Below are 25,698 nucleotides of genomic sequence, written 5' to 3'. Positions count from 1 at the left end.
CTACCTCATTTGCTGAAGAAAGGGAGACTTTTCTCCCTGGGGTCTGATGGGGGCTTGTAAACTTCCAATCACAATGGAAGAAACACCTGTCATGTTCCCACCCTGGGCATTCCCCCACTTAGGAAAATAAACCATTTGCCATGGGCTCAGCAACTTCCGGCCATAACACCACCAACCTGGGGAAATGTATTCAATCCAAACAGAATTTCACTGTGTGCATTAACGTTCACGAGTACGTGATAGTAAGTGCCCAGTTATACCGATATAGGACTCGACAGAAGACCAGCACCAAGCCAGTAGCCGGAGCGAAGAGATACAAGGCTAGGCTCTTACAGTGGTACCTGTAAATCTCTGTGCACAAAATTTGTCCAAGCAAGTTCTCTTGACCACCCATCATCTAAGCAAACGTTTTCAGTAATATGGTCACATTGCTGATGTGCAGTATACTTCCCTCTTATGTGCCTTTCCAGAAGATAAGATTTGCTTATATCCAGTAATATTCATACAAAAATAAATCCTCAAATAAATCCTCTTTCCAATGGAGCTGCCAGAAGGAAGTCATCAATTTGTTCTTTACAGGTCCTTAGCTGAGACTCTCAAGGAGGTGGAGGTAGTTTCAGGTCCAACAGACTGTAGGCGAAAATGTTCCAGAAGATGGCAAAGAGAACAAATACCATATACATGGACACAAAGATCCACCATAAGGACTGGTCTTGGAGTCTTTGCTCATAGTTCCTTAAGATGACCACACCTAGGGTGATTCCGACCGCTACCCCACCAAGGTGGGCGACGAAACTTGGGTGTGGACATGGAGGATAGGCGGATGGGTAGAACCTCAGCCATACGGCTCTTCCAAATTCAAAGCTCACTGGAGGGGAGAAGAAACAAGACACCAGATTAGCCCATTTCAAGCTATCTCCAGACTTGCATTAGGTGCATCAAAGGGCTTCTGCCCCAAATGGCACCCTTGTCAAAACAAGGGGCTGCTCCTCTTTCAAAATATGCATGTGCACTTATCTCAGACTGTGATGGCATCATGTTGCATGTTACTCTTTGACACAGATCAGGGCAGATAAATATACAGGGTGATGGTATAACAGTGCAGAGTAACTGTTACTTTACATTATGGAAGAAAACAATGGGAAATTGGCAGGGTGGATGTCATTTTTTAGAGGCAGCCCTGTATCCTGAATCAGTCAGTTATGTCCTAATAAGATAATGGGCGAAAACACGTGGTTGCTTTAGCCTCCTTTATTCCGTTTCAGCCAGGATTCAGCCAGGATCAAACACATGCGTTTTCTCCGAACATGCGTTCAATCCTGGCTTAATCCTGGCTGAAACAAGGAATAAAGGAGGCTAAAGTGACTGTGCGTTTTCGCCCAATGAGTACAAAAAGTGGGCTTCTCTTATGACTGGATCGGGAATACGAATGCTGGAACTGAGGCTCTGCTTCCCAAGGCAGACAGCATTTTGCCGCTAACAAACTCCAGCCGTCAAGTCTCTGATTTAAGGAAAGACTAGGACCAAAATAACCTTGGAGCTAGCAGGTGCACTAATGAGAAAGAGGGAAACAAAGCGGGATTTCATGTGTGTCAAATGTATGAGGATACTTACTACAGATCAAGGCCACAGCCATGCGCAACAGCTTGAATTGGCACTTCATTCCAGACCAGTTCTGGGAAAAGGAGACAAAAAACAACAACCCTAGCCTAATTAAACTTTTCATATGCCAGGAATTTGGAAGCAGATCTGAATATCAAGGAGTTGGTGCTCCCCCCCACCCACAGCGAGAACAGAGTAGCTTTGCTCCACCTTTTGTAGCCTTTGCCATTCTCATGCTTAACGGCACCGAGAAATAAAATTAAGGATTAGCTTTCTTGAGTCAATCAGTTTCTTCTGCTTCTTTATCCAGCAGCTCTGCTGGCCAGAAGAGGGCGATGTTGAACACACAAAGATATGGACAGTGAAGGAGGGTGGGAGTCCCAGCTTAATCACCTTTGCATTACATAAGACTGCATAATAACATTTTTTTTAGTCCGTTCCATTTGATACTGATTTCAGTCTCTCTGATCGTTGCTGTAGTTAAGCGTCTGGGTGAAAAGCATGCAGTAGGAGAGGAGGGGATGTCAGGTTGGGATCCTCACACTCCCCACCAACATTTCACAGGGAACATAACGGCACTTGTGTATATTTGTAACACCCTGTCCTCACACTAAAAAGTAATCTCACAGCTGCCAATTGCCAAAGGCAGATTCTAATCTAATCTGGAGAACTGGGTTTGATTCCTCACTCCTCCACATAAAGCCTGCTGGGTGACCTTGGGACAGTCACAGTTCTCTTAGAACTCCCTCAATCCACACGGAGGCAGGCAATGGCAAACCACCTCTGAACATCTCTCGCCTTGAAAACCCTACAAGGTCACCATAAATCAGCTGTGACTTGACGGCACACACTCACACACACACCACTCCACCAGTTGTGTGCTATGTTCACTTTGCAATAGTCTATTTTGAAGTGGCTTAAAAGCGTCTCTCCTTTTTGGGTGAAAGACCTACTAGGAAAACGTAATTGTCCCACAGCATGTTATCAATAGTTAAAAAATGAACACCAGCAGCCTGTGAAAGGCACCTCAGCATTCCGCCACTGCATCAGAAATCAGGCCTAAGCTAGTGGCCATCACAACAGCCGGCAAGGTAGAGGGGTACACCTCATAAACTTTACAGCTTTTATCCAACCAACATCAGTGTAAGGAAGTTGGGAGGCCACCATTTTATACCAGGAGGACTGCGGGGGAAAACGTGCTGATGATCCGTGCAGTAAAACAGGGATTCCAGCTGGAGACTTCTGCCTCCCACGCCAAAGCCTTCCTTATAGCCCCTTTTCTGACCTTATTCAATCTGATTATGCAGACAGAACAATGATTGTGCCAAAGTCTGAAAGCAACAGCACATGCAGATGCTGCTCCTTCTACAAGCTGCTAGGGTTGCCACCTCCAGCTTGGGAAACTCCTGGAGATTTGGGGGTGGTTTGTGGGGAGGGGAATGAGTTCAGTAAGGATGTGATGCCACAGAGTTCTCCCTCTGAAGCTGCCATTTTCTCCAGGGAAACTGATCTCTCTGGTCTGGAGATCAGCTATAATTCCCGAAGAACTCCAGGGTAACCCTATTTTGTTTCTTTCCTATCAACTTCTACGTTTGAAAGAAAAAGGAGAACCTGCAGGAAGGACTATGGTTTCCCAAGCAGGAAACTGGAAAGACTTTATGCCGCTCAGGGAAGAAGCAGCAGAGGATCAATAAATAAGCATCGATATCCTTCTAGCAGAAAGCTTGCTGAAACTTCTGCAGCATGTAAAGTTTAGAGGACACAACTCAGATCTCAAGGAAGAAAGACGGGGAAGGATAAAATCCATGCAGGATCCCAAATCTGAACAATTCAGCAACTATACAGCCACATTCAGTGAACCCATGTGCAGCGCACGCACAGTCACAAACTCAGCCTGAGCGAACAAAGGAATCTTGGCTTGGCGCCGGAAACTAGAAAGATCAGGTGCCCTGCAAACAGCTGCGGCAAGGGAGTTGAGCATACGGATAATCTAAATTGTGTCCCTGCAGACGTAGTTAAGTTCTTTGTTCTCTTATCTATCTGCCTGCTCAGCACACACTTAAATCACATATTCAATATTTGCACACAAAGTTAATAAGCAAAGGTGGTTCACAAAATGCCTGCAGGAACAATCCTAGCTTGTCCTGGGCATGAGATTATATAGATGAACGGAAACTGTGGATCCAGCTAGCAGCCGCTCCGATGAACCTTCTGTGGTTCCCCCACCCCAAGTTGTCTTGATCATGAAAACTGCTGCCAGCCATAGGGATGACCTCATGAAAACATAACCAGGAAAAGGCCAGGGCTGCTGGAACAGGCACAGCAATTATTGTATGAATGAGACCCAAGTAGGAAACTCCAGCTAAAGAAACAAATAAGGTTTTCCATTGACACAATTTTCCAATGCAGAAAAATATTCTTTAATTGAGCACTGTACATTTTGCTCCCCAGATATGTAATTTAGCTGTAAAAATTGATCCAGGTGTGGTGCTGGGGAAGTTTCCCAATTGGAAAGCCTCCCCCTAGCTGTGTTAAGGATTTATGTTTCCTTTTGCCTGCAAGTCAGAAATATGGTTCACACTCAGGTTTCTGCTCTTAGGTTCACACAGCAGAGATGGGCATGTTCAAAACAACATCCATTTCATACAGGGATGAGAGCAACTGGTTTCACAACAAGGGAGCTTATGCAGGGCTTTTCTGCCTGGGTTTTGCCCTAGGTTCTGGCCCAATACTGTGTTGGTTTATCCCCTGACTTGCGCATATATTTTTGTGCCTTCAGTTTCCACTGCATTTTTGTTTGTTTTTCTCTGGGTTTCCCCCCGGTTCTTTTGAAACTTCTTTTATCTCCATCTTTTTCTGGAAGCCAATTTTGAGTCAGCTTTTTCCTCATGCTTAATGTTTGTCGACTTTCTTTGTCCCGCCCACTCCCAACCACCTCCAGTCACTTTTCAATTATTGGACTCGTCATCATTGTCAAACCACTTACCCCAGATGAGTGGTTTCCGTTTTGATTTTTAAAAAGTCCTAAAATATCAATATAGTGTTATAATGATAGTTTAAGAAGGTTCTCTGAATTCCCAGCTTTAATTTTTTAAGTAAGTCTCTAGTGCCTTCCATGGTTGGAATTCAAAGAACCTGCTTAAACTATCATTACAACACTATATCCATATATTAATATTTTAGGGCTCTTTTAAAAAAGGGGGGTGCTGTGACCACACCCTCCCTTGAAAATCCTGATTCTTTAAGCCATGTGCGGAAGAAAATAAACTCATTCCACAACTGTGAAAATGCAGAGGGACAGCAGACATGTGGAAGAAGCATGCCCAAACCAATTCCAAGAAAATCAGGAGTAAGGCAAGTGGGTGGAAAACCCCACAGTGTAGAATTCTAAGTAACAAACAGAACCCAGTGTGGATTCCACCATATGAGACGAAACCAACTCACGCTAATATCACAGGGAGGAACTGTTCCATTGTAATGTATACAATATATACATCACAGGTCCTTGCATTATTCCTGTTTTCCTTCCTTCTTGAGAATTAAAGAAGCATGTTTTTTTTCCCCTGATCAGAGCTCACCCCTTTTCCCAGCACTGTAGCCCCAATCCATATTGGTAGTCCGTGTGACTGTTTTTTGCTGTTGGGATCCAAACAGATTCTCAGAATCACAGATAGACCAGCTGATAGTGATCATTTGTAGAATCAGTATCTGATACTTGAGAAAGAGAGAGGTGATATGGCAACTGCTCACTCCCCAACTCTCTGCCATTAAGTGCAGAATAAATGTGTGTGTGTGCGTGCATGTGTGAAAAATGCCATCAAATCGCAACCTACTTATGGCAACCTCTTATGGGGTTTTCAAGGCAAGAGACTAACAGAAGTGGTTTGCCAGAGGTGGTTTCTCTGATGAGATCGGGCTAGCCAGGGCCTCCAGGTTGGGACAGAATAGAAGTACATGGCTAGAAATAAACAAATGTCCAAACTGCCAAATTGACTAATTTTCTTCCCTTGCTTGCTCAAGTGTATATTTCCATAGTTTTGGCCACTTACATGTTCATGCCTTTGCAATTTAATTTTGTACTTAACAGAATTTTGCCTATGAATTATACTGAAAAGCAGCACCCAAATTCACCACATTTTAATTTCAGTCTAAATGACAGTAGCAATCTAGGATTCTAGGATAACAGATCACTTCAGGACACAATGGTTCCACATTAACATACCACACCCTCATTAGCACATTATCTTGATACTTACAGGACAATGATTTGCACATTACCTTTAATACTTTGCAGGACAATGACTCAGCTCAAACCCAACCCCCTTCTGACTATATATTCCTACACACTTGACACTGAGAGACACTGTCCTTCAGTGTGACTCCTCTGAAGATGCCTGCCACAGCTGCGGGCGAAACGTCAGGAAAGAAAATACCAAGACCACGGTTACACAGCCCAGATAACCTACAAGAACCAATCTAGGATTCAATCATTAGTTTCAAGCCTTTAACTTTTTAATATCCACGAGAAAAACATACTTTGCTTTCCACCACAATTTATCCACAGACTTTTCCCCCCAGTGAAAATATACACAACCTCTATTCTTTTCCCCTCTCAACTTCTACAGACAAGATGTATCAAGCGATCTTCAAAAACAGTTTAGAACTGCACACTGTGATCACGGCCATAAGTGTCTTTGATAAAGTGGCACATCTGTTCTAAGCCAGCTGAGACTTTGCTCTGCTTTGTAATGTTGGGATTCCAAAAAACTTTCTTCTATGGTGACATATAGATTTAAATATATATAAATATTCTAACACACATAAAATATCTAAAAAAACAGGCCAGTAGGACAGACATTGTAATGCTAAAGAAGCAATAGGTACTGAGTAAAGCATAACAGAAAAGGCAGCTAAATTCCAGGTTAGTGACCTCAATATATTTAAAGAACATGTACTGAGACTTGAAAAATCCACTGCTCTTTTCCTCTCCAACAGAAATCCATTTGTTCTCTGGGTGCCCTCGTTACTAGGCGATGCCAAGAAGTAGGACCTGATCTTAAGATAAGCCTGTTGCCTACCCCACATTTCAATGGATCTGGGAAAACTAACAAAGATTTTTTGAAGCATGAATCAGACCTCAACAGCATACTTTTGTTAAAGTTTCCAATCCTGGTTTACCAATATATATATATATCTCCTCCACCACATTAAAGACTGACACATTTATTATAGCAGAAGCATTCATGGTCTTGAGCCCATTTTGTCTGATGCAGTGAGGAGAATTTGCTGCATCTGATGGGATGGACTCAAGCCTACAAAAGCTTATGTTAGGATAAACATGTTTGTCTTCAAGGAGCTACTGCAGGGGTCTCCAACCTTTCTGAGCCTGCAGGTATCTTTGGGAATTTGATGCAGCATAGTGGGTGCATGGGGTTGCCAAACTCCAGGTGGTGGCTGGAGATCTCCTGCTATTACAACTGATCTCCAGCCAATAGAAATCTCTTCACCTGGAGAAAATGGCCACTTTGGCAATTGGACTCTATGGCATTGAAGTCCCTACCCTCCCCAAACCCCACCCTCCCCAGGTTCCGCCCCAAAAACCTTCCACCAGTGGCGAAGAGGGACCTGGCAACCCTATGGGTGCAGCCACAAAATGGCTGCCATAAAATGGCTGCTGCAGAAGGTAGAACCAGCTGCCAGCAGGCATATATGAATAATAAAAAGAACAGTTGGTTTTTATACCCTGCTTTTCTCTTCCTTTAACGAGTCTCAAAGCAACTTACAATCACCTTCCCCACTCCACAACTAGGGTTACCAATCTCCAGGTACTAGCTGAAGATTTCCTGCTATTATAACTGATCTCCAGCCAATAGAGATGAGTTCATTGGAGAAAATGGCCACTTTGGCAATTGGACTCTATGGCACTGAAGTCCCTCCCATCCCCAAACCCCACCCTCCTCATCCTCCGTCCCAAAAACCTCCTGCCGGTGGCGACCTGGTAACCCTACCCACAACAGACACCTTGTGAGGTAGGTGGGGCTGAGAGAGTTCAGAGAGAACTGTGACTGACCCAAGGTCACCCAGCCGGCTTCATGTGGAGGAGTGGGGAACCCGGTTCACCAGATTAGAGTCCGCTGCTCATGTGGAGAAATGGGGAATCAAATCCAGTTCTCTATATTATCCACCGCTCTTAACCACTACACCACACTGTCTCTCTTTTTCTTTCTTTCGGAAATAAAGTTTTATTAACAGCCAGAATAGAGCTCAGTAACCAATTCCAAACCCTGAAAACCCTGAAATGCCAATTACTAGAATACACCTAGAACTAAAAGTTCAGAAGTCATATTTTTTAAAATACAAAAGATTAGTTCCTTGTAAAACGCTCTACCAACATACACAAAGTTATACACTTCTGACTGAATGAAGTGAGCAGTAAAGATTATCAAAAAGACAATACAATTAGTTTGATAACTTCTGTGGTCCACATATACAAGGCTGTTAAGTCCCACTCCCTCCCTCATTCATTCTCTGCTCGAGAAGACACTTACTTACCATAATTTTAGCAAGTATGGTTTTAAGAGTCCCCAGGGCAACTTATACTTCAATTGCTGCTATCCACAGACCTTGACCGTGAGCGAGATCTCTGTCGGCCCACAGAAGCTGGAGACTTGAATCTACTTGAAGAAGCACATTTCTGGCTCTTTTCAGGGACAGGAGGTTTACTGAGCATGACTTGCTACAGATACAACTTCTGGATCTGGTGTAAGATTTATGGCTTTGGAAGCAAGAACAGCTGAGAATGCCTGGGCGGGGTGCATTGTATGTACTTAAGTCCTAGTTTTGGCCCCAGCTTACTTTCAGTCACACAGTGAAGATCCTTGTGTTGTGGTGGCAGCAGCTGCTCAAGCAACGTTTACAAAAATCTGCACAACCAATCAAATCTCCAGTAGCCAGAAGCCCCACCCGGCCCCACCCAGTTTCTAAAAACACTTGCCGGGCACCAGAAAAGGTGTTGGCGGACACCTGAGATACAGGTTATTTCTTTTGTTTTTGCTGCAGCTGACCAGTATAGCTACACCACTGGAAACTAGGTTTCCGTTCTCTTTCTCATAAACCACTGTAAGCATGCCATAGCTGTAAAACCTACTAGAGTATATAAAAAAAATCATTCCCATACACACAAATGCAAAAGGTTGAAGGATGAGATGCCAATAGAACAGGAAACAACTTCTATATTTTTCTTAGTGTCACAGTCAGAGATATCAATCTTCTCAGGCTCTAGGCCTGCAATTGGGGCTGCACATGATAACACATAAGTTTCCCCAATAGGGCAAACAGCAGCTCTGTAAGATGGTGAGGAAAATAATGCCATTAGGGTTGCCAACCACCAAGTACTAGCTGGAGATCTCCTGCTATTATAAGTGATCTCCAGCTGATAGATAGCAGATCACCTGGAGAAAATGGCTGCTTTGGCATTTGGACTCTATGGCATTGAAGTCCCTCCCCTCCCCAAACCCCACCCTTCTCAGGCTTTGCCCCAAAAATCTCCTGCCGGTGGGGAAGAGGGACCTGGCAATCCTAGGTGCCATAGTCCTGATCCCAATTGGGGCCCCGCATTCCTGGGAACTGAGTTCTGACCATGCAACCTGCGCTGAACATTTGACCAATGTGGTAGACCCAAACAGGATGGGAGGACTGTGTAATATGCAGTAAGCATTTGTTCTGAATGTTGTATATGGGAAAAGGTGAGAGCTAACTGAGCAAAATATAACAAATAAATGAATCTATATGCAAAAACCTAGATATGAAAAAAATTAATGTTTATGTGCATTGTATATGTGCGGGCTGTATAAATATGTATATATTTACAAATTTCACACTGGTGTGCACACATTCATGCACATGGGTTAGATGGGTTCTACTGTTCAACCCCTGACACTTTTATAGCTTCATTCAAATATCTTCCCTTTTCTGTTCCCGATAGAAGAGTTTTAATCTAAAGAAAGAGCTGCACCAAAAAGAAAAGAAAAATCTATGGAGGAAAACAAACACCACAGAAGTGTAATTAGATGTGCACTGAATTCAGTGGCATGCGTGTCTAGTTCAAAGTCTCCAGGGAACCTGGGCATAAGACAAATAAACACACGACAAGGGGCTTTTCTTTAGTGGTCCGATTTCTTCTGGCTCTCACTGATGTCTGCAGACTATCCAACGGATGCCTTAAAAACACTCATGAAGACCACAACTGGAGATAGATTCTGAATGAGATACAGGGCTTAGAATATTCCCAGAGTTCATTGTTGGAGGTTGGGCTGGCAAGAGGACTGACCCTTAACTACAGTTGTTGACAACCAAGGAAGCTAATGATTAAACTTTTTGGTTCAGTTCCAGGTTGGATTCAGTTGTGACAATTTGGTTCTGGTTCAGGCCAATATACATTTAATAGAATACAGAACCTTTATTGGCATTTACAGTAACAAAACAAACAGGTAAAGCAGCTAGATATGGATCTAAAAAAAGAATACATTTAATAACTGATCCACCACATTCCTGATACCTATTCACTTCTGGTTTATGCAGGAATATGTTAACATGTTCTTAATGAGCATAGTTTAATTACACTGGATTGCTTCACATGGTTGGGTTTTTCTTGGCTTCTGTACTTTGCTCCTTAAAGGGTTATAAAGTAGGAAGGGCAAAGAGCTAACTGAGCAAAATATAACAAATAAATGAATCTATATGCAAAAACCTAGATATGAAAAAAATTAATGTTTATGTGCATTGTATATGTGCTGGCTGTATTAATATGTATATATTTACAAATTTCACATTGGTGTGCACACATTCATGTACAGTTGAAGCCCTAGTATTTGTTCCTGCTTCACAACTGCTTCAGTAAAAAAAAAGCTTTTTTAGAAATACAAAAAAGAAAAAAAGGGGGGGGGAAATGCCCCATTGCAAACAGTGATGCTGCGCCACTGAAAAAGGTGGCACAGCCCCGTTGCAGCTTAAGGGGGCATTCCTGGGGCAAAAGGGCTTAGGAGGCTGACTAACGTCAGCTCTGTCCCGTGGAATGCCCCAGGAACACCCCCTAATACTGGCGTGGCCTGTGCCCTGGGATTTAGGTCCCAGTGTGGCAGCTGCGGTGGCAGAGTGCCGTGTTGATCTGGGACGCCCAGGTGCTGGCATGTGTGCCACCCGGGACGGCATAAGCACCCATTATCCTGGGTTAAATGGGCATCTACACCGGTATGGGGTCACGCCAGCTCCTATGGAGCTTTGCCCACCCCCCAGGTGCTCTTATAAGTATTCCTGGAACAATGGGTTATATTCTTCTGCTTCCATAACAAAGAAGGAGTCTTGAATAAACTATTACAACTTCATGAAAATTAAGAAAGATTATGATAATAGAAGAAGGTATTTGTTGAAAAGGATAACATAGAAAGGCAACTTGTATGTGCATGTGGTGGGCCTGTTTCAAAATGAGAACATAGTTGCTATTTATTTATATTATTTATTTAAAATAATTATTGGCTGCCTTTCTGCCTTCCAAAACTCAAGGTGGTTTACGATATAAGCAGAATAAAAACATGGAATTACATAAAATATATTTTAAAAACACAAATTAAAACCACAATTTACAATAACTAGGGAAAAAAACCCTAAACTAATCTAACACTGTCCTAAATAAAGCTGTCCTAAATAAAGTTGTTTTCTAAAGATTGAAAGTGAGGAGGTCAGGCACACCTCCCTGGGGAGGTTATTCCATAATTTTGGGGCTGCCACTAAAAAGGCTTTCTCTCATGTACCCACCAGAAGAGCTTCTCTGGTGATGGAACAGTCAGGAGGGCCTCTCCCTGTGACCTTAATTCCTGGGCAAGAATGTGTGGGAGAAGATGGTTCTTCGGAAACCCCGGTCCCAAGCCATGTAGGGCATTAAAGGACAAAAGCAACACCTTGAATTGGTAGAGATGATGTGAGCTATTCGTACTTAAGAGGCTTTTGGCAACAGTATCTCCCTGTTTTTGATTTAGGAGAGGAAGTCAAGGTGATGTTTACAAAAACAGAGGAGCAGGATTTTATCCATTTGGAACAGCTATTTATCTCAACTCTGAAAAAACCTGAAAATTTACAGATATATATTTAAAAGGTTAATCAGAATCTGGAATGTGGAAGTAATAGAGAAAATAACTTGGTTATATAGAATACTGAGAAAGGTCAGAATTTCCATTGATACATTTAAGATAAAAATGAGTTGTTCACATTTGCTTTGGAAGGAACATAAATCAAGAATCTGGATTTCAGAGTGCTACTGATGATGCTGACTTTTAAATTACTGTAATAAATGTAAAAATGTTACGGAGAGATGGGCTAAGGTTGAGAAGTGTTATTCTGCTACATTTGCACATAACTTTAAAATAATAAAATATTAATAAAAATACTACTGGATGTCACATTTAGGACGCCCTAGTACGACAGCACCCATTTTCCCATCAGTGCCATAACACTAAACCAGAAGTGAAAGAAGGCATGGACCTGACTTCACACACAGGCTCAAAGCACACTACGTTGCCCTCTGTGGTCTATCAGCAAGGCAGAAGAGCTGGGCACCAACATCTATGGGCAACAGGGCTCAGTTGTGCATCGGGTATAAACTTGACAAATCTCAGACTACCATGCAGATGTGCCCTCGGGCTAGTGATTCAGCAACGAGCTAAATTTCATTAACTAACGTTCCCATCTGTGTCTTAAAATGTAACATGTAGGCTTTGTCTATAAATCATCCTAGCCATTGCAAAAATTCAATCTATATAAGGAAAAATAAACCCATTTTCCTTTGTCCTGTTCTTCACAGATATGTTGTGAGTAGGCTCTAGATGCCATTGCTAAATATTGTATTTTCTCTTCCACTCTTTCGTTTTCATGCATTTTGGTTCGAAAACACACACACACACACACACACACATTACTTCTCTTCGGGTGAAATGCCTTATTGCTCAGTCTCTGAGTATTTATATTCAGGAACATTTCATTCTGCAAGTGAGGACAGTTTTATTTCTTTCAGTTACTCAAAGGCATATGGAAAAATAAAAAGGAGCCAAGGAAATCCCTCCTCCCGCAACAAGAAAAAACCAAGCAAACAAAACCGGACTATGAACATTGTCCTGAATGCAACAGCAAATATAAATAATCTTTCTCCTCATGCAAGAATCCCCTTCATCAGCATGAAGTAAGAAAAAACAGAAAAACCACAAACATGAGAAGATGCTAAGGAGGTTCGGTGTGCCCTTGCTGGGAGCCTGCAGGAGAACCCCTAGTGTGGTGTAGTGGTTAGAAAACTAGGATTGGGTTGGAACCCCAACTCAAGTCATGAAGCTCACTGAGCCAATGACCTCCACACACACAGTTAACCTACCTCCCAGGTTTATTGTGAGGTTAAAGGGAACTACATAATGCTGTTCTGTGCACCCTTGAGGAAGGGCAAGATATAAATGAGAGAGAGACTGGCAGGCAGGCAAACAAAGGCTGTTTTGGAAGAAAACTTAAATCTGACACAGTGATTCACATATAATAACTGTAGTCTAGCCGGGATGCCAGATCTACATAATCTGTCTGCTAACCTGTTTCCCACTGATTCCCACTGATTCTACATAGTATTCTAGTTGACAAATTGGGAAAATATGGGTTAGATCCTATTATTGTTAGATTGATCTGCAACTGGTTGACAGATCGTACCCAAAGAGTGCTAGTTAATGGTTCCTCATCCACTTGGAGAGAAGTGACTAGTGGAGTTCCTCAGGGATCAGTGCTGGACCCTGTGTTGTTCAACATCTTTATAAATGATTTGGATGAAGGAATAGAGGGGGGTGCTTATTAAATTTGCAGATGATACTAAATTGGGAGGGGTAGCAAATACAGTAGAAGACAGAGCCAAGATGCAGGATGATCTTGACAGGCTGGAGAAATGGGCTAGAACTAATAAAATGCACTTCAACAAAGACAAATGTAAAGTTCTGCATTTAGGTAGGAAAAATCAAATGCATAATTATAGGATGGGGGAGACTTGTTTGAGCAGTAGTGTGTGTGAAAAGGATCTTGGGGTCTTAGTAGACCAAACACTGAACATGAGTCAGGAGTGTGATGCTGTAACTAAAAAGGCAAACTCAGTGTTGGGCTGCATCAACAGAAGTATAGTGTCCAGATCACGTGAAGTGATGGTATCGCTTTACTCTGCTCTGGTTAGACCTCAACTAGAGTACTGTGTTCAGTTTTGGGCACCACAATTTAAGAAAGATGTAGACAAGCTGGAACGTGTCCAGAGAAGGGCAACAAAGATGGTGAGGGGTCTGGAGACCAAGTCCTATGAGGAAAGGTTGAAGGAGCTGGGTATGTTTAGGAGAAGAGGAGAAGACAGAGGGGATATGATAACCATGTTCAAGTACTTGAAGGGCTGTCATATAGAGGAGGGTGCCGAGTTGTTTTCTGTTGCTCAAGACGGTCGGACCAGAACCAACGGGTTGAAATTAAATCAAAAGAGTTTCCGTCTAGACATTAGAAAGAATTTTCTAACAGTTAGAGTGGTTCCTCAGTGGAACAGGCTTCCTTGGGAGGTTGTAAGCTCTCCTTCCCTGGAGGTTTTTTAAGAAGAGGTTAGATGGCCATCTGTCAGCAATGCTGATTCTGTGACCTTAGGCAGATGATGAGAGGGAGGGCATCTTGGCCATCTTCTGGTCACTAGGGGTGGGGAGGGGGGAGGTAGTTGTGAATTTCCTGCATTGTGCAGGGGGTTGGACTTGATGGCCCTGGTGGTCCCTTCCACCTCTATGATTCTATGATTTATTCCTACATGGGCTGAAAGTGCCTGAACAACTTTTTGAAAGTTATTTGCCTTTACCTGGATTTTTTCCCTCCTTAGACCTGGACAGGAACTTGTAGTCCTGTGTTGGACTGATGCTACTCTGTATATCCTCAAACAAGGACGTGTGAAATTATTGTCTATGTGGAACATGCTTCATGGGGGCATTTTGGTGTAGCACATAAACTTGAATTAAAATGACTGGGCAAGCTTTCACTTGACACGATGGAAAAGAAGGGACAATCTGTCAAGTATCGGGCAGTTTGCCTGGTTTAGTCAGAGGTTGGGTACATGAGCTCACCAACAGTGTTTGCCCCAATAAAAAAATTAACATCTGGAACATGTGAATGTTACTAAAATAAGTAAACTCAGTACATGTGTCTGTGATGTGTGTGATTTTACCAGCTAATAACGTTTAAACTGATGGAGAGAACAAGGCCAAGGGCAGAACAACAAGAAGAAAACTAATCTGAGGTCCAAACTAGATGTGTCAGTAGTTGATCCATACATAAAAGTCAAGTCACCAACAATTCTCAACCAACCAGGGATGGTTGGTGGCAGAGGTGGCAGTTAGAGGTCAGAATAAGAGCTAGAATTCCCCACGACTTCATCTCCAAGTTCTACTAGCCAGCAGAGACAATACACTAAGCATGAGCTGCTGGAGAGGCAGCTGGGTCCTATATGGCAAGCCAGGATTAGGACTGTGCATATCAATAAACCTGAACCAAAAATAAGCCGGGGAAAAGCCATTTCGGTAAATTTCGGGTTCAGGTTTACCGAATTCCAAAACCTGGGGGGAAAGACAAAGCTAGCTTTACCATTCTGATCTCAATGGTATCAAAAACTTGCAGATCAAAAGTCTGCACAGAACCTGTCAGTTTGGTCTCCCACCACGGGAGCAAATAATACTCTCATCGACATTCTCTGGACGCCCCGAGAAAGATAATCTCCACAGCTACTTCACAGTGCTGCTTTCAGACCACCATTCCACCATTATTGCTACCTGGTATATTGCTATAGTCTTAATATATTATTAGTGATATACCAACTACTGATAATAATTTTAAAAAAACAGCTAAAAGCCTCCCAGTGGTGACAGGGTGGTAGATGGAACGTGGAAGGGGAATGCATGAGGTAAATTTCTATGGAGAAGCATCACCGCCGCTGGGAATGTTTTTACGTTTGCAGTGGTAATAAGAGCAGGTCAGAAGATCCTCCAGCAGTGAAACAACCTGAGAGAGGCAAACAGGTCAAGGAGGATAAAAGGGAGGCTGTGATCTGTCCAGGGTGCTGAATGTACAAATGATCCAGGCTTAATATGTTTGACTGGATGCTACACTCCTGCTTCAACTGCCCTTCTCCTGTAGAGAGAGCAGATCTCCCGCACTAGACCTAGTCCATCCAATCCTCTCCATTGGCTTCATTATATCAGAACTGTACAAATACTATTCTGTCAAAAATCCATACCACCTGTACATTTTTACAATTTCCAGGCATCCCTAAGGTGAAGGAATGACGTTAAACTATTTTCCATCTGTTGTGTAGCTGTATGTTCAGAGTACTGCATCCAAGCCTGTGGTAAAATCAGGCTTGGTTCCCTATCCAGATTAAATTATGAATCATCATAAGAATGCAATCATTTTAAACATAAATATGTGAGGCCTTTGCACAGCTGCTCATGATCAGAGGCAGCTCAATGAAAAGGAATTAATAAATACAGTATAACCGGATGCTGATGATATTTGGTCAGGTTGGATTCAAAATGCCAGTTCAGCTGTGACACAAACATCTCCAGGTTCAACGAATAGTACAAAAACCAACTGTTCTGCTTCCCACTCACACATCCCTACTACATCACTACTTATTGCAGCACTTACCATTACTATGTTGGCTAGGTGGGCAGATATAAGGGCATACACCCCACCAGAGGAGCCCACGACAGGTGCAGTCATATCAGCAACAGACACTGCCAAAGATCCTTAGGGAAAGAGAAAGAGAAGACTTTGACTACACAAATCATACTGAACAAATGTTCTCCCTCCTTTCTCATGTCTTAACTGATGCAGGCTAGCAGTATTGGGGGGTGGGGAGGAAGGACTCTTCCAGATCATCGATGTATTGTGCAATAATTGCTCTCCTGTTACTTGATTGTTCCAGGACATCTCCATGCCTGTAACCATGCTAGCACTTTGGCTGAAAAGAAACACTGACTTTTATTGAGTCAATCCATCTCTTGTTGGGTCTTCCTCTTTTCCTGCTGCCCTCAACTTTTCCTAGCATGACTATCTTTTCTAGTGACTCTTGCCTTCTCATAATGTGACCAAAATACAATATAAATATAATAGCGCTTTGCAATTGGTTGCACTAGATCTTGTGAATGCAGAAGCACAAGTGGGGATACTGTTGACTTAGCACAAGGGGTTACTGTGGTCTTTTTGTTGCATTTCTACCTGCACAAGAGCTCTAGCACAAGCAAAATATTTGCACTGGGTCCCAGCCATTGTCCCAGCACAGAAAATACAATTTTATTTTCCATGGCTTATAAAAAGCATAGGGAAATGTATGGCAGGTAGACCAATCAAGGGCTATTAGCCATGATAGCGAAATGGAACCCTTCAGCTATACTTTGACTTATCTGATGCCCCTCAACTGTCATCAAGCATTCAAAGGAGATTGAATCAAATACCTCTGGTCTGACTCACACCCAACCTGAGAAAACCCCTCTGACATTTCCCCACATTCTAATGTCTATACAGAGCAACCACCAGCAATTAATCAAAGCAATCACTCAGACATTCACTTGAATGACACACATCAATCTTCTACCCCTCTCTTTGTTTTAGACTCCAGAGGAGCAATCAAGTTTTTTGTCCCTGGTAAAGCTTTCCTTTGCCAGTTATCTCATATTGCCTCAAGACTCATTTAGGGGTATAAATATTACCCCTTATGGCATTCATAGTGTGTGTGTGTCTTTGGATCCAAACACTCACCCCTTACTTGTGTGTAAGGTATCTCACTTTGCTTTCAAAAGATCCTGGATGTTAACAAGTCTACAGTGCTGCTTTCACTCAGATGTCATTCTTCAAGATCGGTAATTATCACCCGAACCCTAACTCGAGAATCCCACCCCTCCACCCTTTTCTTCTGAGCTCTTGTATGAATTGCACATGTGTGCTATTTTGTGTGCTTAACAATATTTTACAATAAAATTCCATTTCATTTGGAACAAACTGCTTCTTTATTGGGAGTTTTCCATAAGGGCTTATCCCTGTAACAAGGCTGCAAAGATACTGGTTACCCAACCTCTCGCAAGGCTCCATCTCCATGCTAATTCCCCCAACTAAAGTGGAGGCACTCTAATTTGGTTAACAGTCAACTATGGTGGAGGGGGAATTAGGACTGTATCTTCCAAAGCAAATTCCATCTCTCCTAGAGTCCTCTAACTTGTGAGGGCATCCCCCCCAGCAGGTCATAGGGGTGATATGGAACATGGGGGAGGGCATGTTTTCTCCTCCTTCTATAATTTCTTCCTTTCTCACTTATTCCCACCACCACCATTTCTTTCATACATTCTTCCTTTTTTCACATCTTTTTTCACATCTTTCTGAAGCAGCAAGGAATTGAAAGGCACTGTACAGGAAAACCACATTCCATCTTGGGGGAAGAGCTATTTTGGGCTAAATTATTGGTATAGATTGGTATTGTGACTGTATTGTGCTTGTGTGTTTTATTGTGAAATATATATGAATGCAGGTAAGATACTATATAAAATTTTAATTTGTAATTTCTTTTAATGTACAAGTTTTGAAAACAAATAAAACTGGCTTTAGAGAATATGTGCCAAGGGAAATTAGATGAACTTTCCTTGAGGTTCGCTCATCTTCCCATTTAGACCCAAGCAAATAGTTCCTCTGTGCCAGGACTCCATGGCAATGTAAGGACAGACTGAATGTACATCTTTCAGTCTGTGGAGGTTATGGTTATTCTAAAAGCATATGTCATTTTGCTGAATACCTCAGAGTTTCCTTCCTTCATGAACAGGTTATGCCTAAATGACAGGAAATCATGCTTTTCAGGGGTCATTTTGGATTGCAGTGGGAGGGGGGAGCAATGTAGTTGTGCTCCATAGACAGAAATGTTTTTGGTCAGCGGAAATTTGTTGGGAAACCAGGCCAGCCCTCAAGCAGGACTCATCTAGGCACCCAACATGTCTATATATAGGACACTGGCCTGGATTCATCAAGAATTTCCACTGACCAAAGGGATTTCCATCAGTGGTGCATGACTTTCTTTCCTTCCCCTCCCACTTCAATCCAAAATGGATGTTGATAGGGGATCCTCAGGAACAGCTTGAGAGAGGAGCTGGTTCAGTAACTATTCTGATAATTATGGGTATCATGCCGTATTTGCCACTAGCCAGCTACTTCACAGTCATTATCTGAATTGTAGCAACATCTTGGGGATGCAATCAATGTCTGAGACTTTGTAGTGCTCCTGTATAGAGGGGGATTGGGCTTCTTTCCAAAAGCCTGAAGCTGACAAGTCAGATAGGAAGCGAAGAGCAGATGATATAGACAAATGAGCTGGTCCAGTGCTAGAAAGGAGAGATGACAAGAGACAGGGTGTTATAGCCTCTCTGAGATAGTGTAGTTTTTCCTGGGTGGCTTCAACAAAAGCTGGAAGTTTCAGTCAAGTAGGAAGGAATGGTTGGTAGGCAGAGGCAGGCCATTTCCCCTCACAAAATGCTTCCTATCTCATTTTTATCCCACCCTTCCTTCAAGAAGAGCAAAGACAGTGTATCACTCTCCCATCCTCCATTCCCCTCCCCTCACAACAACACTGTGGTAGGTCAGGCAGAGAGAGGCGGCAACAGGGCCACAGGATCTGAGGCAGGCCTCTCCAGTGTTGGCTTAACTACTATTAATTTGCCTCTCAAAATAGCCCCCTCCAGCTGTTTTTCCCCCTATAGGGCAACCTGTATCTTTTCCTTTGCAAGGGTAAAATCACCCAAGTCCTACCACAGATTCCTTATGGAATCTTTAATAAAATATACTTAGCACCCTTTTCCTCAGCTAAGGGGAGAATCGGTGACCTTCACAGGGTTGGTGAGAGGGCAAAACAGCACAAAAAGTTTGCAAATCATTTTGCAAGCCTACATGTAAATGGTACATAGCATTAGGGCAGGGAACCCGCCCCTCCAGTCTGGACTGCCATACCTCATGGCAGGTGACAGGAGTGTAATCTTTGATATCCTCTCTAGGACAAAGCAAAAAAAGAGCAAATTGGATGGTGGCAACTGTCCACTGCAGCTCTTGAGGAACTCCTACTTAAATCACCACCAATGAAAAGCCAAAGTCCTTCTTCACTGAAGGTAGCAGACCAAGGTTTGGGATGATCAATGTAAAAAGTGGTGGGAGGAGGCCTCACTTGGAAGGGAGGTGAGCCAGGTGAGAACCCTTCACAGTCACTGACCCACGTACCTAAGTAACTGTCTCTCCTATGTAACAGTTCTGTTCCTCATAACGCATGCATGCTGCCCCATCCCTCAGTTAGAACAGCTTCAACCTACTCACAGTTTTTGCCCCTGGAAATATCCTCGTTCATAAGGACTACAGTTGAACTTCAAGAAGACAAAAGTAATGAACACAGGAAACTTACACAACTTTAAAGGTGACAATGAGGAAATTGAAATTGTTGAAGACTTTCTATTTGTTGGCTCCATCATCAACCAAAAGGGAGACTGCAGCCAAGAAATCAGAAGGAGATTGAGGCTGGGAAGGGCAGCCATGAAAGAGCTAGAAAAGATTCTGAAGTGTAAGGATGTGTCACTGGCCACCAAGATCAAGTTAATTCATGCCATCGTATTCCCTATTACTATGCATGGGTGTGAAAGCTGGACATTGAAGAAAGCTGATAGGAAGAAAGTAGATTCCTTTGAAATGTGGTGTTGGAGGAGAGAGTTACGGATACTGTGGACTGCCAAAAAACAAACAAAAAACAAACAAACAAATCAGTGGGTTTTAGATCAAATCAAGCCTGAACTGACCCTAGAAGCTGAAATGACTAAACTGAAGCTGTGGTACTTTGGTCACATTATGAGAAGACAAGAGCAACTGGAAAAGACAATCATGCTAGGAAAAGTTGAGGGCAGCAGGAAAAGAGGAAGACCAAGCAAGAGATGGATTGACTCAATAAAGGAAGCCACAGCTCTCAATTTGCAAGATTTGAGCAAGGCTGACAGAGATAGGACATTTTGAAGGTCATTGATTTATAGGGTCGCCATGAGTTGGAAGCGACTTCAGGCACTTCACACACACACACATAAGGAATTGGCTCTTCATCTCCAACAGGACAGGCTGTGTGCCTTAATGGAATGTCCCCAGGATGTTGTGAAAGGTAGTTTTCTTTAAGATGGTTAGCAGGGATGGCCATTCAAGTTCTTATTGTTGGCATTTGGTACGATGATGGTTTTCTTTTTTTAGTGGATTTTTAACTGCTTTCTGTAAATTGATTTATTGCTGATTGTTCTATTCTGTGGTGTTTTTGTGAGCTGCCCTGAACCTCCTTTTTAGCATGGGAAGTGGAGGCAGAGTTGAAATAAAACAAGGTCAAGGAGAGGGCACGTGACTGTGATACACCTGTGTGGGATGAACTCAGTGCTGGTATGGAGCCATCCAAAGTTCCTTTATGTTTTATCCCCAAGAAACCAGTGGGCATCAGGAAACACATCAGCTGGTAACATGATGGGGTTCACTGCTCTAGATGTTTCATGGATACCCAGATTCCCAAACCTGGGTCTCTGCTGACCTGTAACTGCAATAGTGAAGATAGGCAAAGGAAAGAGAAACTGACTGGATTATTAGATTTGGCCCCTTCATCAAAGTCAATTAATGATTATGTATAAACAAGGAGGAGACCTGAGAAAACTCTCAGAGGGGCAATCTCATTCACTTCCCCACTGGCCTCCACCTTGTTCCATCTCTCCCTTTTGCCCTCCTCCCCTATTCTGTCTCTGCCCCCTCCTTCCCTATACACCCCCATCTTCATTCCTCCTTGCGCCCTTGCCAAACTGCTCACCTGGAAGGATTGACAAATGCCTGTAGGAAAAATGTCCTCTCCCATGTGTGTGTGTGTGTGCCATCAAGTCACAGCTGACTTATGGTGATCCTGTAAGGTTTTCAAGGCAAGAGAAATTCAGAGGTGGTTTGCCATTGACTGCCTCTGCTGGGATGAGAGAGTTCTGAGAGATCTGTGGCTGGCTCAAGGTCACCCAGCAGGCTTCATGTGGAGGAGTGGGGAATTGAACCTGGTTTTCCAGATTAGAGCTGCAGCTCTTAAATATAGTTTAATGAAATATTATTTCCCGGGTGATGTCATCTACCTCCATATCAAGAAAATATTAAGCTGGCCATTTAAGCCTCTATTAAAGGGACAGGATAGTTTTCTCTAGGCCTGTCAGCAATCCTGCCACCTGGTCTTTCTTCCTCCTGGCTGCAGCAACTCAAAAGACAACCTGAAACTTGACTATCAGATATATGATATCACCAGTACCTTCTTTTGTGGTTGCAAATAGTGTTATATTTACATCCGCTTGTATCCATGGTGCTGCTGATTGCCACAAGGAGTGGGTGCAATTCAACAAAAAACAAAACAAAATTCACACCCATGCTATGAAATAATTGGCTACAGGCAAATAGTTCTTTTCTGCCTATGTTCATTCACAGTAACAACTTTCAGAATCTGTTCCATCCTTCTAACGAAAGGGTTATTTCCTTTCTTCCTTTTTATTTTTAGCTTTTCAATCCCATAGTCTGACACAGTTAACAAGGGGGAAATCAGCAGCAGCAGAATATGTAGGATGAAGAAAGATGAAAGTGGGAAAATCAGACATGCAAAGCATTAGACAAAACCCCAATAAAGGACCTAATGGAAAGGGGAAATTTGTAGGTGTTATAGAGTAAGAAAAGCTTCCTTCTCCAGGGAGCTTAGAATGTAAATTTTGAAAGTGGGGGATCCAGAGGAAGGAAAGGGAAATAAGTACAGGCAAGGAAATGACTGGGATGAAAGAATGAACAAATGCAAGCATCACTTCAGGCCTCCAGCTCACTGAGATAGAAGAAGAAGAGTTGGTTTATACCCTGCTTTTCTCTACCGTAAGACGTCTCAAAGTAGCTTACAAATGCCTCCCCCCCCCCCACAACAGGCACCTTGTGTGATAGATGGGGCTGAGAGAGTTCAGAGAGAACTGTTAACTAGCTCAAGGTCACCCAGCAGGCTTGATGTGGAGGAGTGGAGAATCAACCCTGGTTCACCAGACTAGAGTCCACTGCTCATGTGGAAGAGTGGGGAATCAAACCCGGTTCTCCAGATTAGAGTCCACCACTCTTAACCACTACACCATGCTGGCAAGTCTAGCTGAGGTGTCTGGGTTGTACCATTTCACGTGGCAGGCCTGCATGATTGACTGCTCCGCCATACAAAAACAAATCACTACACACAGAGAATTAGTGAATCAGGCAATGCATGGAGAAGCATTCTGTCATTTCTTTTGGTTGGAAAACACATGATGCAGTAACCCTTCTGGAGCTAAGCGAGGTCTTGGTGCAGCTGGCAAATCTGCCAAAGCAGATAAAATCACATATCCCCCTCTCTACAGTCCAAAAAGTTATAGCCCAGACACAGATTAACACCTCAGGGAGAACAATGCCTACCTTGGGGATCACTGAGGGATTATGGGATTAAATCAATGCAAAGAAAAGGTGGGTTTTGGGAAAGGATTTGAAGGTGGGGGAAGTAGGGAGATACTTCAGGAATTCAGGGTGGGGATTCCAGACATAAGAGGCAGCCAAGGAAATAGGAAGGCTGTTTAAGAGAGAAGACAGCCTTTCAACAACTGGCTGGTACCAGAGAACAAAGGATATGCTTTTCCAGTATTGTACAAAGAGGAGTAATATGACGGTGACAGACTGAACATGGGGAGCAAAGAAATGGGAGTGGGAATCAAAAGTAAAGTCAAGGTTTTGCCTCTACTCAACTGTGTAGGGAATTATGTAATCAATGGATATGGAGATGAAGGCTTGGAGGGAAAAGATATTAAGACACAGAGTTTGAGACATCATCATGTAGACTTGGCAGCTGGAGACTCAACAGAGAGGGGAAAGGTCTGGGGCAGAGAGATATGGCTGGATTTCATCAAGTGTAGATTTCATGAGCTCACCCAATGGAACAGACAACCAATTAGTGAAAGCTGAGGAACTACAACAGAAAGCAGAGGAGAAGTTTCTTCATGAACATATCAGATGGGTGATTTAGCTGACAGAGAAAGACAGCTGATAAGAGCATCTTAGAGTCTTAAGACATGCAGGAGAAGGGGTACTCAACTATATTACCAAAGACGATGGAAAACTCAAAGAGGATGTGAACAGACAAAACAGACATTTAGATTTGGCAGTGGTTGGGTAATTAGACAGAAATCATTAGCTATTTTGTGTGTGTGTGTCGTCAAGTCGCATCCAACATATGGTAACCTTGTAGGGTTTTCAAAGTGAGAGATGCTTGGAGGTAGTTTACCATTGCCTGCCTCCATGTGGGCTGAGAAAGTTCTGAGAGAACTGTGACCAGCCCAAGGTCACCCAGCAGGCTTCATGTGGAGGAGTGGGGAATTGAACCTGGTTTTCCAGAGTCCCGCTGCTCTTAGCCACTAACCACGCTGGCTCTCTTGCTATTTTAGTGAAGGCTATTTTAGGAAAGTGCAGAAACACCATTATAGGAAATCAGGAGAGAAGCTGGGCGAGAAAAGGAAAGGAACAGAACATTCCTGGAGGTTTCGCAAGTGAAGAACAGAAGGGAGATTGGATAATAGTTAGAGGACCAGCATGGTTAAGGGAAAGAAAATGGGGGACAGTGGTTTGTTTTAATGTATTGGGAGAACTGGAGGGAAGGCATATATTGATTATATGGTGGGGGCCAAGAGGGTAGTATAACTGTGGGGGAATGACAACTAAGAAAGGAGAGGATCTAGGTGATATATTGAAAGGATGTAACAAAGTCTCACCATAGCTTAGATGGATCCCTGATCTATTAAATTCTTGATATAAGGAATAGACCAAAATTCCTTCCAGTTGGTTGGTATGGAATAACATTTAAATCAAAACAACAGGTTGGATCCAGACTAAGTTTTCCACTAGCAGAAGAAGGGAGATAATTTCCACCAATTTCCCATTCCTGCTGCAGACCGAGGCATGCCATTCTTGATGGTCCCTTGTCCCCTGAGACCAGCAATTCAGGGAGAATGTACCGCAGTGGGAGGCAGGGAAGTTCTGTTGCGCTGAAGGAACTGCCTTCGTCTAGCAGAAAATTCAGCTTGGAACCAACCAGTCAAATCCATAGTAAAAGGAAAGCAAGCGGACTCTATGCAAAATCAAATGCAACATTCCCATTTGCTATGTCAGTCCCAGGATTGGAGGATAATCATAAACTTTGCCCACTGTACTGAAAAGGGCTTTCACTAAGATGTTTATACTGCCCACATTTCTAGCTTTCTAATCCATTTATTACATTAACAGTTTCTTGCTTCTCTGTACTTTCACACTGCAGAGAACAACTTCTTGATTTATTGCCACTCAATAAGGCGTACTCCTCCTGCATCTTTTATTTGTTCACTATAGCAAAAATTAACTTACGTATGGAACGGGGAAAACAATAATAATTACGACCGTCAATCACTCTCCCAGATACCCTATTATTTTTTTACCAACTGCTCTTTGTGCTCACACTCTTATTTTAATTAGATCTTGATCTATCTTCAAGCCTATTTCCTTCACCTCTCAACTGCAAGAGCCCTAGGCATGAATAATACATGCAGGAGAAACATGAAAACCAATCAGTTCATGAGGACCGATAATCCAATAGATTCATTGGTCACTGGCCGGTTGCTTTGTTGGCCTTTAATCAGCAACTTTCAAATGACATCTATTGTCACTATAGTACACAGAAGTGAAGCCAAAATTAAAATGGGGGGTTAAAAAAGCTCCCTGAGGTAAAAAAAAAAAAAAAAACCCTCAGGAATCCCCCCCCCATGAAGTTGCAGCTGACTTATGGAGACCCTGTAGGATTTTCAAGGCAAGAGACATTCAGAGATGGTTTGCCATCACCTGCTTCTGGGTAGCAACCCTGGTATTCCTTGGTGGTCTCCCATCCAAATAGTAACCAGGGCTGACCCTATTTAGTTTCCAAGCCTG

The 25,698-nt window shown here is 42.9% G+C and overlaps 2 protein-coding genes across 2 annotated transcripts in view; both read right to left on the bottom strand.

Moving 5' to 3' along the window:
* The window catches only part of CD63 (CD63 molecule), a 207,942-nt gene that overhangs the window by 89,772 nt on the left and 92,472 nt on the right, over positions 1 to 25,698 (bottom strand). The window lies entirely within an intron of this gene.
* RHBDL3 (rhomboid like 3) overlaps positions 537 to 25,698 on the bottom strand; it is a 187,530-nt gene continuing 162,368 nt past the window's right edge. The window contains exons 8-10 of the mRNA XM_056849074.1: positions 16,336 to 16,436; positions 1,615 to 1,675; positions 537 to 868 (exon numbers count right to left, since the gene is read on the bottom strand). Of these exons, the coding sequence (XP_056705052.1) occupies positions 597 to 868; positions 1,615 to 1,675; positions 16,336 to 16,436 (434 nt within the window). The 3' untranslated portion in view covers positions 537 to 596. The remainder of the gene's footprint in view (positions 869 to 1,614; positions 1,676 to 16,335; positions 16,437 to 25,698) is intronic.

The sequence above is a fragment of the Euleptes europaea genome, chromosome 1 (genome assembly GCF_029931775.1).
Source record: "Euleptes europaea isolate rEulEur1 chromosome 1, rEulEur1.hap1, whole genome shotgun sequence".
NCBI classification, from domain to species: Eukaryota; Metazoa; Chordata; class Lepidosauria; order Squamata; family Sphaerodactylidae; genus Euleptes; species Euleptes europaea.
The sequence above is the reverse complement of the archived record's forward strand: the minus strand, read 5'-3'. Positions and strand labels throughout refer to the sequence as shown.